We start from the raw sequence: 13855 nt of genomic DNA, 5'->3' as shown, positions 1-13855 counted from the left end.
GCCCCACTTAGCACAGTGTAATTTAATTTACTTTATAATTTTTCGGAAAGCAACGAGGTTTGATGATTAACGAACTATTAAAATGTGAACCAAATATTTTCTTTAACTTATCCTATTGCAGTCCATCTTTTCAACAGATGGTCGTAAAATCTGTTTACTTTGCTGGACCATCGAGTGTTGGACAAACAGAGATATCGTCAGTACGATGCGTCAGTATGATATGTTACGAACACTTGAAGGGAGATGTGGGTACCTGCCATCAAGTACCGTGTGATCATAACTCATTGTTTGTATTAGAGGTGTAGCGAATGATGGAATTATGGAGGCATTGTGACGTCGTGTCGAAAACTAGACTGAAAGCTGAAAAAGCATCTTCCCAATCACCGTCACCTGTCTATGTTATATCAGTAATATCTGGACTAATCTTTGCCGTAACGACTGACCACGTGTTCGTTAAGCTGGCCGGCCACATACTTACATATAACCACTCCTGCAAACACTTTCACATTCAATAAATATTTTATTGCTTGTCCGTCAAATAGACTCTAAAACAAGTGTCTCATTAAACCCTTGCAAGGCATAATAGTTGGGAAGTCTAGATTACTACAGTGTCAGTTTCTGAAATGTTAGTGAGATGTTTCAATAAATGTTCATTTCTGTCAAATGTGTCTGAGATTACACATTACTGAAACAATCCCGTAGGAAAGTATGTATTAAACATGTCAATCAGAGTTACCTCCCTTACACGTCTCCAGGATCTCATGAACTAACGGTGTCTCAGATTTTTATATCTTGCGTCAAGTCGAATTCAGGAAGCTGCCGTTTTACCAAATATGTGCTTTTCACAGATTGATATTTTCAACGGCTTGTTTTGTTTTTTAAATCAGTTTTATATTTTTTAGACATGCCTTGTACACAATCTGACAAATTTTGACAAGACGCATAACCAGCAGTAAATGAGTCGTCAGCGTGTATTTGTACCACAGCTTGTCTTGTCACTAATTAGGAAATCCCTAATTGGAGAAGGCCTAAAATATGTAGTCCTTTGTTGAAACTGGCGACAAGAGGTATTGGATTCGACCCCACGATAATAGAATACAATACCTTACACGAATACAACACTTTACGCGAATGAACCACCTGACGCACCTGCACTTATTGTTTCGGCAATACCCTTGGCTAAAAAAGTTATATATATTTTTTTAAGTTTAATTTTTTAAATTTCTTAAGCGTGGTTACGTTCCATATTCCCACATTTATGGCGGTATATATTATCATCAAAGGTCTCCGCCTAGCACACAATAAACAATTCATTTATAAATCAACTTTAAAGTTAACATGTCGTAGCGTTATGTAAACCGCACAATGTACACACGCTCAGCGAGGATTCAGATGCAAGCCAGTTGTTCAAAATATATAGTTGTTTAAAAATATATTTATCTTACCTATAAATTATATTTCAATTCTCATTAGTGTTGGTGTGTTTGTATCTGTCCTCGTTAAATTTCTCACCACGGAAATGGGAAATGTTTACGTGTCAAATGTTCATATTTAATGTGCGGTTTACTACCTATCCACAGAGTTGCCATACTTTATCCAGTGTTGATATAGTTTTGACTGATGTGTACAACAGTACCTTCAATGGCCTCTCTATGTACCTGTAAGTATGGCTACCTTGTCCTCGGGGACTGTTATATTGCCTTAATATGGGATTTGAAGCACGGACCTTCTGATCTGAAGTCGGTTACTTTGTCAATTTGTTGAAGGAGATCAAGGTCGTCACCAAGCGGTCACGATGTCATCTATGGAATGGTTCGTCATATTTATAACATTATTTAACATGTCACCGGTATTGACATCCATATAGAGGTCACCGTCTGTATCTTCCATTACCTTCATATAGAGGTCATAGTGTGTATCTTCCATGACCTTCATATAGAGGTCGCAGTATGTATCTTCCATGACCTTCATATAGAGGTCATAGTGTGTATCTTCCATGACCTTCATATAGAGGTCACAATGTGTATCTTCCATGACCTTCATATAGAGGTCACGGTGTGTATCTTCCATTACCTTCATATAGAGGCCACAGTTTGTATCTTCCATTACCTTCATATAGAGGCCACAGTGTGTATCATCCATTACCTTCATATAGAGGCCGCAGTGTGTATCTTCAATGACCTTCATATAGAGGCCACGGTGTGTATCTTCCATTGCCTTCATATAGAGGCCACGGTGTGTATCTTCCATGCCCTTCATATAGAGGCCATGGTGTGTATCTTCCATGACCTTCATATAGGGGCCACGGTGTGTATCTTCCATTACCTTCATATAGAGGCCACAGTGTGTATCATCCATTACCTTCATATAGAGGCCACAGTGTGTATCTTCCATGACCTTCATATAGAGGCCACGGTGTGTATCTTCCATGACCTTCATATAGAGGCCACGGTGTGTATCTTCCATGACCTTCATATAGAGGCCACGGTGTGTATCTTCCATGACCTTCATATAAACGTCACAGTGTGTATCTCCATGACCTTCATATAGAGGCCACGGTGTGTATCTTCTATGACCTTCATCTTGAGGTTACAGTATGTATCTTCCATGACCTTCATATAAACGTCACAATGTGTATCTTCCATGCCCTTCAAATAGAGATCACAGTGTGTATCTCCATGACCTTCATATAGAGGTCACGGTGTGTATCTTCTATGACCTTCATGTGATGCTTTAAAACATCAATAATGTTGTAAAAAATTTGACGGATATATAAATTGATTGATGCCAGATTTTAATACCTTTGATCGAGTAAATATACATGAAAAAAGCTTAGCGTCACAATCGGTTTGTACAAACCAATTAAGGGCAAACCCGTTGGAAAGTAGAGTACATTCAAGGTGTTTCAATTATCTAAAACATATATATGTTCCGTCATACTGTGTGAAGATCATGTGCCGATATGCTTTGTTTGCAGATCATGTGCGCAATGCTTTGAGGAAATATCATGTGCCGCTATGGCTGAAGATTATGTGTTGCAATGCTGTTAATGAAGATCATGTTCCGCTATGCTCTGTATGAAGACCATGTGCCGTTATGTTCTGTGTGAAGACCATGTGCAGTTATGCTCTGTGTGAAGACCATGTGCCGTTATGCTCTGTGTGAAGAACATGTGCCGTTATGTTCTGTGTGAAGATCATGATCCAATGTTATGCTCTTTGGGCACTATGGTTTCATTTGAATACCCTATGCCTCTGTGCCTCTATGCGTTATGAGTCTCCCTGCTGCTATAGTAATGTGTATATCACAGTAGCATTACTGTACAGTACCTGACGCAACCAACAAGTGCCGGGTGTGAGAATATTTAATGTTCCACAATCCTCCTTATAGATTACTCCTGTAAATAATCAACCCTGGACCACACAAACCAATGATTAAAATCGTGAGCAACGAACCACGCCATAGGGTCCTCACATAAGAACTACATCCCATAAAGATTACAGCTTAAAGGAAAACATGTTATGGTCCAGTGCACAGATTAACTACATGCTGTCACCTGCATCTGCTTAATGGATTTGCCCAACAGAAAACAAATAAAACATATATAACATTTTTGCTGCTGTAGTTCATGTTGGTTTTGATAGTAAATAGTTTGCTGTCACAAAATGTAAATTTGCAGTTTTCAGTTATGATTAAACAAGATCCACATCGAGGTGTTTAACATTTTGTTACACTGACTGATAAACCTTTTTTCATAGTATCACTTTTGTACAAAATTGGAAGATTTGCTTTCATAATGGACATATTGTACAGTTATTAGGATTGTAGGTACAAACAAATGGAAGAATGTCCGTTTCTGTATTTGTTTCTTCTGTTTTCATAAGTGTCTCTCTTGGGACTTTTACTGCTTTATGAACAGCATGTTCAACTACCTAAGAAGATATATCTTATATATCTATTACATATTACCTATTGTCACTAACTGTAACGTCACACGCATGATGACGTCATAGCTACTGCCGTTATGCGTCACTTAGTTTTCATTGTACACATGAAGAGCCGTTGAACGGCGAAAGATCTTGTGCAGATAAAATCTGGAGTTTTATATACAGATGTATAGATAGTTCATCTATAGATAGGCTTACATATTTAATGTGATAATTTAGTGTCACTTTCATCCTCAGTGTTCAATCTGATCCATGTAGAACTAGTTTAGTCCAGCTTCAATAAGTAGCCAACTGCATCGTGGTACTGGATTGCAGTCTGTAACAACACTATTTTAACTCAAAAATTCATTCGTTGATATTTCACCTTTACTCAAATATACCTTTGCCTTTACTGCAATAAACCTTTACCTTTACTCTAATATACCTTTACCTTTACCCCAATATACCTTCACCTTTACACCAATATACCTTTACCTTTACTCTAATATACCTTCACCTTTACCCCAATATACCTTCACCTTTACACCAATATACCTTTACCTTTACTCTAATATACCTTCACCTTTACCCCAATATACCTTCACCTTTACACCAATATACCTTTACCTTTACTCCAATATACCTTCACCTTTACACCAATATACCTTTACCTTTACTCCAATATACCTTTACCTTTACTCTAATATACCTTTACCTTTACCCAATATACCTTCACCTTTACACCAATATACCTTTACCTTTACTCTAATATACCTTCACCTTTACCCCAATATACCTTCACCTTTACACCAATATACCTTCACCTTTACCCCAATATACCTTTACCTTTACCCCAATATACCTTTACCTTTACTCCAATATACCTTTACCTTTACTCCAATATACCTTTACCTTTACTCTAATATACCTTTACCTTTACTCTAATATACTAAGCTTGGCTTGTTTGTTTCTATCATATGAATTCAAGAACATTCACCAACTACAACATACCCTTCTCTCTTGTCCTTTACTTTCTGGTTATTAAATTACCTATACAACAACATAAGTACTGGTCAATAGGATGGTAAGCATGTAGTTCTTCTGGGAGAGCTGATGGGCTGTGCTCATTACATGCCATGGGGGTGCCTCTACTCAGATAATTTAGTTAGTTAATTTGGGATGTAGTTCAAATGAGCCAAACTACCCGAGCAACAATTTCAGACAAGATAATTCCGGGACTTTGTTCCAGCAATCCCCAATGAGTAAGTGATGAGGGACACACGTCTCTGGGGGATGGTGATGTCACTCTGTCATCACCATGCTGTGTAGCGGAAGCCAGTATAAGAAAACTAACGATCTTGCGCATCAGTCAGTGTGTAGATGGGGTAAAGGAGACGTTCAACCCAACTCACTTACTCATAGTTGAGAAAAGCAGTTACCTTGGACCTTATGTGGAAAAGTCTCATATCCCAGTCTTTGCAAACAAAATGAGCTTTAATTTCCACTCATTGCAGGCATTAACGGAAAACAAAAACCATCTTGGGATTAATGGGGTTCAGTGGCTTCGGCTATTAGTTTCTAAGGATAACTATATAGACTGACTGACTGAGTTTGGTTTTACGCCGCTTTTAGCAATATTCCAGCAATATCACGGCGGGGGACACCAGAAATGGGCTTCACTCATTGTACCCATGTGGGGATTCGAACCCGGGTCTTCGGCGTGACGAGCCAACGCTTTAACCACTAGGCTACCCCACCGCCCCGATAACTATATAGAAGATTTAACGAATTGTATTTTTTGGGTCTTTTTTATTTGTTCTATATTTAGTCAAGGCATGTAACGAACTACTGATATAACGAGTGAGTGAGATTTAGTTTTACGCCGCACCTTTTCAGCTATATTGGCGGCGGTCTGGACCAGACAATCCAGTGATCAACAGCATGTGCATCGATCTACGCAATTGGGAACTGATGACATGTGTCAATCAAGTCAGCGAGCCTGACCACCCGATCCCGTTAGTCGCCTCTTACGACAAGCATGGGTTACTGAAGATCAATATTCTAACTCGGATCTTCAAGGGTACTGCTCTTCACTCACTCACCCGTTTCCAAGCCACCGTCTCCTACATATAATTGCAACATGACAACAACGTACCATACATCATGTACATAGGTTAAGAGTGGACTTCTTGTCATTTTATTTCAATAAAGACATGAACATATAGTGGGTATCAATATATCTTAAACCTTATCATTTTGAGCTATTTGGCGAAGAAATTCAACATCTTAAGAACTGCAATATCCTCATCATAATTTGCATTCAATCACTCAAATACACGGACGAATTGTTTGGTCACTCAATGAAACTTACATATTTAAGTATTCTATAAATCGCCTAAATCAATCAGGAATGTACAAATTGCTGGCAAATATCACGCAAGTTTCAATGATCTACACATTGACTGTAACATATATAAATTCACGGGCGAAAGAAACGTCACCAAAATTATTTTTTTAATCTCTTATCGTACACTAAGTGATTATTCATATCTGTAGTTTACTCTTTCGTCATTCAGAATGTTGTAAATCCATTAATTTTTCCAAATATGATTGTTAAATTTCCAAAATCTGAGTTTGTTTTGTGACATGTTAAAAAAGCGAGGTGGGTTTCTTTCGCCCATGAGGTTACAAACTTATTCGACACATAGCGATTCACGTTTAATGTTAACACTGCAAGATCCGTGACCTGGAAGACATTTAAGGCGAGTTTATATCTGAGACTTGAGCCATGTCTCAAACACTCCGTAATTCTTCTTCAGCCAGTTGATGTTTGTTGTTGTTCTGTCCAGAACTTCCTTAAACGCCGTCCCCGCCTCGGATACATCATCGCCGCTGTTCATGAAGTCCTCCACCTGAAGCAAAGATTCATTGTCCTCAACCTGACCATTAATATTTCACAAATATCTGTCACTCGTGAATGCACGGAATCCAGTAGTAATCCGGATCTGAATAAGGTTAATCCTTACGTTTATATCAAGTTAGACTGACAGGTACGTAGATTGATGTCTGTGGTGTTAATCACTGGATTGCCTGGTCCAAAGTCGAAGTTACACGAGCCATCGTCATACTGGTAGAATACTGCTCAGTGTGGAGGAAACGAAGCAGCATACGTCCTGCCCTCATCACCCCTCTCAATCCAACACCACCCCCACCCCACCCCCGACTCCACCCACCCCTCATTCCCTGACATACATAATAGTCTCCAACACCACGACCATCACGTAATATATGTCATGTGTTGGTAAATTTGTCTAAGTTTTCACTGCACAGCAGCCCAGTTATACCACGCTTGATTAAGCAAGCCCCGAAGTGAAGCTGATCTGGAAAGCATACCACTTTGGAAAAAAACAGGTACACTATAGGTGGTAGGTTTAGTAACGCGATAAGCCGGGATTTGAACCCATATTTATGGGTTTCTGGCAAGGGTCACAACTCTATAAAAATACCCATACCTTCTTGTACTCTTGCTCTGTGTTGTACTTCTCAGAACTCTCCCGGATTATTCGGTACAGTCCTGATCGGGTTGTTATCCTGCAAACAACACTCAGATATTAATGAAACTTATTCTGTTTTGTTGTTGACGTTGCCTTCATCGGTATATGTTAGTTTTGTTGCCCTCATCGGTATATGTTAGTTTTGTTGCCCTCGTCGGTATATGGTAGCTTTGGTGCCCTCATCGGTATATGTTAGTTTTGTTGCCCTCGTCGGTATATGTTAGTTTTGTTGCCCTCATCGGTATATGTTAGTTTTGTTGCCCTCATCAATATATATGTTAGTTTTGTTTCCCTCATCGGTATACCGGTATGTTAGTTTTATTGCCCTCATCGGTATATGTTAGTTTTGTTGCCCTCATCGGTATATGTTAGCTTTGTTGCCCTCATCGGTATATGTTAGTTTTGTTGCCCTCATCGGTATATGTTAGCTTTATGGTGGTGACATGAAGACAATCAAGTCTGCACTGGACAAACCGCTAGGAATGACCCCAGGAATAACCAACACTTCGACTGACAAGTTAAGGTTGCTAGGAAACCCTGATCATCTTGACATGGTACCATGCTAAACTATTGCAATACTTTCATCACGTTTTGGGCAAATTTTTGATAATGCTATTTTGACGTATAATTTGCATCATTTTGAACAACACAAAGTCAACCAGTTCTCTGGTTCACCTTATATTGCTCAGTACAATATTCAGCTGTGTCTGTAAAATTGTCAACTGGTTATTCGGGTCTTCTTAAAGTTCTTTGGGTACATTATCAAATCCAATGGCCAATTGGTTCTCTGAGCACATTACATCTATACAATGGTCAACTACTTCTCTGAGCACATCGCACAAATTCAAAGGTGAACTGTTTTCTGGGAAACGACCTCCCATGAAGGGCTGACGATCACTGACTGTGCAACAGAGCTGGAACAATTGCAAGGTTTTCTGAAGGAGCAAACAACATACGCAGAACCCAGTTCAGCAAAGTGATGTTTGACAAAGTCCCAGGCGAGCTCCCGCCCCCAGCGGTTGTTGGCCACGTATGTGACAGTGGACAAGACGTCTTGGCCTTTCACCTCATCCGAATTCAGGGACATTTCCAAAACTCTGAAAAATGATAGAAACAATGATAATACAGACAAAACATACTCAACAAAACATGTTCAGTGTCGACAAAACCATGTCTCAGGACTGAAAGACCTGGGCCCGTTTCACAAAGCGATCGTAGCGCTAAGATAATCGTAACCCCCATACCTTAACATAGACTTACGACTGTCGTAGCGCTACGATAGATTTGTGAATCGGGCCCCTGAATGTTACACATGATCAAAATGCATCACAATACAATACGATGTCTGAACAATACACGGGAGCCATAAGTACATATTCGGGCTTTTATGGAGAAAACGTCAGTGACGCTAAAACTATATACGCCATGGGATCAAGCAGCGTTAGAAACGGACGATCGATTGGTCCAATGTATGTCTGCCCATGCAGTCTTCACGTCCTGTGTGAGACTATTCTTTGGTGTTCTTAGCAGTGGTACCACTAGCATAATGCTTATGCGGCGTAAACCTACATTCACTCACTTACATTACTTCTATCACTGCCATAACTGATAAGCGATACAATAACGAAAAGCTCACTTTGACAATACACAAATGCTAATAAAGTTCAAAGTTTTCCAGCAAATGCGAAACAAAGCATTATGAGTATAAACATTTTCTGAATGTAGTACATTTGGCTTTCTAAGTAAGTATTTAGCGTCCGCCCGGAGAGCGGAAGGTCTCGGGTTCGATCCCTGACCGCGTCATACCAAAAAGACGTTAAAATATGGTATTTGTTGGTCCCTGTCTGGCGCTTGGCATTAATGGGTACAACAAGGACTGGTCGGCTCGGAGTCAGTATAATGTGTCTGAGTGGGGTATTCATGCTTCACTGCGGCATAGTATCTCAGTGGGCTAGCACTATAAAACCAGCTTCAGTCTGGGCTAGTACAAGCAGCCGCACATACACATACACAAGCATGCACGTCGTCATATGAGCGAAATATTCTCAAGCACGACGTAAAACCCAATTTCACCTCACCTCACCTAAGTAATTATTTATGTATCTTGCGATGAGTTGAGCGTGAGTTCTGATCTCCACACAATGATGGCTATACCTCAATTGTAATGAGTGAATATGGTTTTATGCCGCATCTTTTCAGTCACGACACAGTGTGTCACGTTGATGTTTTGGTAAAACCAAAATTTACTGGACTAACAAGGGTTTGTTGGCGACAAACAAAAAACCACAATCATGGCGTATATCGGATTCGAACTCACGATAATGGATACAACCCTGCATTTTCCATTTTTGCAACTTTATAGTAAAGCTATGTCTATAACAGTGCCTCCGCATACCTCTGTAGTAGCCAGGGTTCTCTTGTGCACGACAAAGCTCGTCTCAATCTGTCCTTCTCAGAACTTGTCTGCTCCGTGAGATACTTCTGGCGGACAAACTCCCATTCTTCCAGACCTCCGTGTCTCACGGCCGTACAGTAGAACGTACTGCGCAGGTCTGGGTATATTCTGAAACATGGTGAACACATGAAATCACTCGTTCCAATAGTCCAATAAGAGGATCTAGACCAGTATTTGCAGAAATGCATATTAGGATTAATTTCGTGCCTGTGACTATCATTTTATACACATAACCTACCAGCAGTCATAAATCTCACATTACCCGTGAAGATCCGGGTCAGAATATTAAGTAACCCATGCTTGTCGTAAGAGGCGACTAACGGGATCGGGTGGTCAGGCCCGCTGACTTGGTTGACACATGTCATCGGTTCCCAATTGCGTAGCTCGATGCTCATGCTGTTGATCACTGGATTGTCTGGTCCAAACTCGATTATTTACAGACCGCCACCACATAGCTGGAATATTGCTGAGTGCGGCATAAAACTAATCTCACTCACTCACTCATAAATCTCGCATGGCTAATTCAAATTTTCAATTGACATTCTCCACACTGATACGAAGAGTGAACCACTTTTCTGGAGTCATCCCGACTGCTACACATTAGCCCATTCCCCACCACCTTGCCCCGTTATACATGTATGTCTTGAGCCAATAGCAGAATAATGTCGGAATCTCTCAATCACGTCAGATATGGATAATACGTTTCCTGTGCCTTTCAACATGGAAATTACTGCATATATTTAACGACTATAAATTTCACGTCTTCCACGCCCCGTGTAATCTGGATAGAGCGTCTGCATGGAATGTCAACGGTTCGATCCCCTGTCGTCGTCATTTAAAAAGACGTCACAAGGTGGTTTGTATTGCTATCTTGGCCAGCGGTCGTCATTAGAAATCCACATTAGCCCCGGAATCCATACAAGCAATATTATTCATCGTAACATACACCCCTCACGTCTGAGAACAGATGTAATCGTGTACAACCCTCATGTAGATTAACATGCAACTTACTGATTGTTAGTGTACAACCCTCATGTAGATTAACATGCAACTTACTGATTGTTAGTGTACAACCCTCATGTAGATTAACATGCAACTTACTGATTGTTAGTGTACAACCCTCATGTAGATTAACATGCAACTTACTGATTGTTAGTGTACAACCCTCATGTAGATTAACATGCAACTTACTGATTGTTAGTGTACAACCCTCATGTAGATTAACATGCAACTTACTGATTGTTAGTGTACAACCCTCATGTAGATTAACATGCAACTTACTGATTGTTAGTGTACAACCCTCATGTAGATTAACATGCAACTTACTGATTGTTAGTGTACAACCCTCATGTAGATTAACATGCAACTTACTGATTGTTAGTGTACAACCCTCGTGTAGATTAACATGCAACTTACTGATTGTTAGTGTACAACCCTCGTGTAGATTAACATGCAACTTTAGTGATTGTTAGTGTACAACCCTCATGTAGATTAACATGCAACTTACTGATTGTTAGTGTACAACCCTCATGTAGATTAACATGCAACTTACTGATTGTTAGTGTACAACCCTCATGTAGATTAACATGCAACAGCCCTTACTGATTGTTGTTAGTGTACAACCCTCATGTAGATTAACATGCAACTTACTGATTGTTAGTGTACAACCCTCATGTAGATTAACATGCAACTTACTGATTGTTAGTGTACAACCCTCATGTAGATTAACATGCAGCTTACTGATTGTTGAGTGTACAACCCTCGTGTAGATTAACATGCAACTTACTTATTGTTAGTGTACAACCCTTATGTTGTCAGATTAAACATGCAACTTACTGATTGTTAGTGTACAACCCTTATGTGTAGATTAACATGCAACTTACTGATTGTTGTGTACAACCCTCATGTAGATTAACATGCAACTTACTGATTGTTAGTGTACAACCCTCATGTAGATTAACATGCAACTTACTGATTGTTAGTGTACAACCCTCGTGTAGATTAACATGCAACTTACTGATTGTTAGTGTACAACCCTTATGTAGATTAACATGCAACTTACTGATTGTTAGTGTACAACCCTCATGTAGATCAACATGCAACTTACTGATTGTTAGTGTACAACCCTCATGTAGATTAACATGCAACTTACTGATTGTTAGTTCCATCTTCCATCCAGATGGAGAACAGTCTCACTGATGTATCCACACAGTCGCTGTAGTCGTAACTACACGCCACTGACGCCATCTGCGCTATCTCAATCCTACGAAGAACGGACAAGGTGTAAAGGCCCCTTTGGAGGACATCTTTGCCAACCATTATAGAATTAAGGTGTTCATGAACAGGAATTGGAGGTCGTTCATTTCAACATACACCTAACGTTTTGGACATATTTCACTTGTAATGCTCGAATGATCATTCTAGCGCGACATTGTGTGATACTCGAATCTGATTGGCTGAGAGCTCATCAAAACCGTACTTAAATGGCTGTTTAAGACCGCTAATTAAAGTGACCGATTCACCGCGTATGAATACAACGAACTCGTTGACCCTTTTGTTTGTAAACAAACATGTCGGACATCGGCAATTTCTATCTCGGCAGCATCTTTGGTGTTTTTGAAGCAAAAAGTGAATGGGTTGAAGAAGAATTTCTTGACCCTAATCCCAGTGAAGAACTACGAAGCTGGAAAATCCGTCAGCAGCGCAAAAGCGGCAGTGTATTCAAACCGGGTCCAGATCTACGTGTGTTGACGTCGACAACAAACGTCGGCCATCACGTCCTAACCTGACCGCTTTCGTCCCGGCCGTAATGCCCAGTCCTTCCACTACCACTGTCCATGTATCCCACATAAAACGTGGCATGTCAGGTCTTTTCCAAATTGGGAATAGTAGGGTGGTTATCAACAATTATTTCCGTGAATAAAGTTAGCGGCGACTAAACTTAGCGAGTTCACGGCTTGAATTTGAACGAGTCGATTGTCATACAGTAGGGGGGATCAATAATTCGCTTGAGAAAATTCAAATAATTGTACTTGCTCACAGTATAAACTGTATTTTTTATTATTTATGTATGCTACTTGTTACAAATACAAGCATACTGGTTAGCATACTAAAGCATTTATGTTGTTGAAAATGTCTTATTTTGTTCATTACACAACCTGTCCCTCAACGGGACGATTCCAAGCGATTACCAGGAAAAAAGGCCCCGTCGCGCCTTGTGTTCTTGCGCACCAAACAGTTCGGTTTTAAAACGCTTATCAGTCGTGCTAGAATGAAGATAAAGCTACTCTGTACTAAATTTTGCGGTCCTTTATCGTTGATTTAAGACCGCTAAATGCTAACGCTTCGGTGTTTAAATTACATTTAGCGGTCTTAAATCAACGATAAAGGACCGCAAAATTGAAAACAGAGTAGCTTTATCTTCTAATTATTGTGAGACCAACGTTTTCATAAACCTTACAATTTAACATTTAAGTTTGACTCCGCCTTTTCGGATTATTACGTTAGTATATATATGTATATATAGAGATTGATATGTGTTGGCATGATAACATTTATAGTCTTCACACGTACTTTTCGATAGGCGTCATATCCTCGGTGATGTTGGTACCAAGTGTTGTGAAGGGGATGTCGACGGTCTTCTTCATGAAGTCCTAAAATGTAATGATAGTTTTGCAGCACGGTGCCACCCCGTTGTATTGCGTAACTTTGGAACCAGAAAGTGAATACACTGAACTAGAGCACGTCCATTGACATTTCTAATGAAATTATCTCCTACGTACATGAAAATATCTGAAAACGTGGAACTTATGCGCTTCGTACACCTCAGTGGGGCGCTTGGGTGTGTGGAGGCTTCAAAACGCGCAGTCAGCGTTTTTCCTGCTATATGTAGCGTCGGTCAGTACATTACTGATTGTGAA

The 13855-nt window shown here is 40.0% G+C and overlaps 1 protein-coding gene across 1 annotated transcript in view; it reads right to left on the bottom strand.

Moving 5' to 3' along the window:
• The window catches only part of LOC124259216, a 57591-nt gene that overhangs the window by 27238 nt on the left and 16498 nt on the right, over positions 1 to 13855 (bottom strand). The window contains exons 15-20 of the mRNA XM_046693323.1: positions 13509 to 13588; positions 12088 to 12198; positions 9876 to 10043; positions 8437 to 8577; positions 7439 to 7517; positions 6728 to 6838 (exon numbers count right to left, since the gene is read on the bottom strand). Coding sequence (XP_046549279.1) covers positions 6728 to 6838; positions 7439 to 7517; positions 8437 to 8577; positions 9876 to 10043; positions 12088 to 12198; positions 13509 to 13588 — 690 coding nt within the window. The remainder of the gene's footprint in view (positions 1 to 6727; positions 6839 to 7438; positions 7518 to 8436; positions 8578 to 9875; positions 10044 to 12087; positions 12199 to 13508; positions 13589 to 13855) is intronic.

Source organism: Haliotis rubra, unplaced genomic scaffold, assembly GCF_003918875.1.
Source record: "Haliotis rubra isolate DU_JTF1 unplaced genomic scaffold, ASM391887v1 Scf714, whole genome shotgun sequence".
Classification (NCBI taxonomy): Eukaryota; Metazoa; Mollusca; class Gastropoda; order Lepetellida; family Haliotidae; genus Haliotis; species Haliotis rubra.
This window is presented reverse-complemented; position numbering and strand designations above follow the sequence as displayed.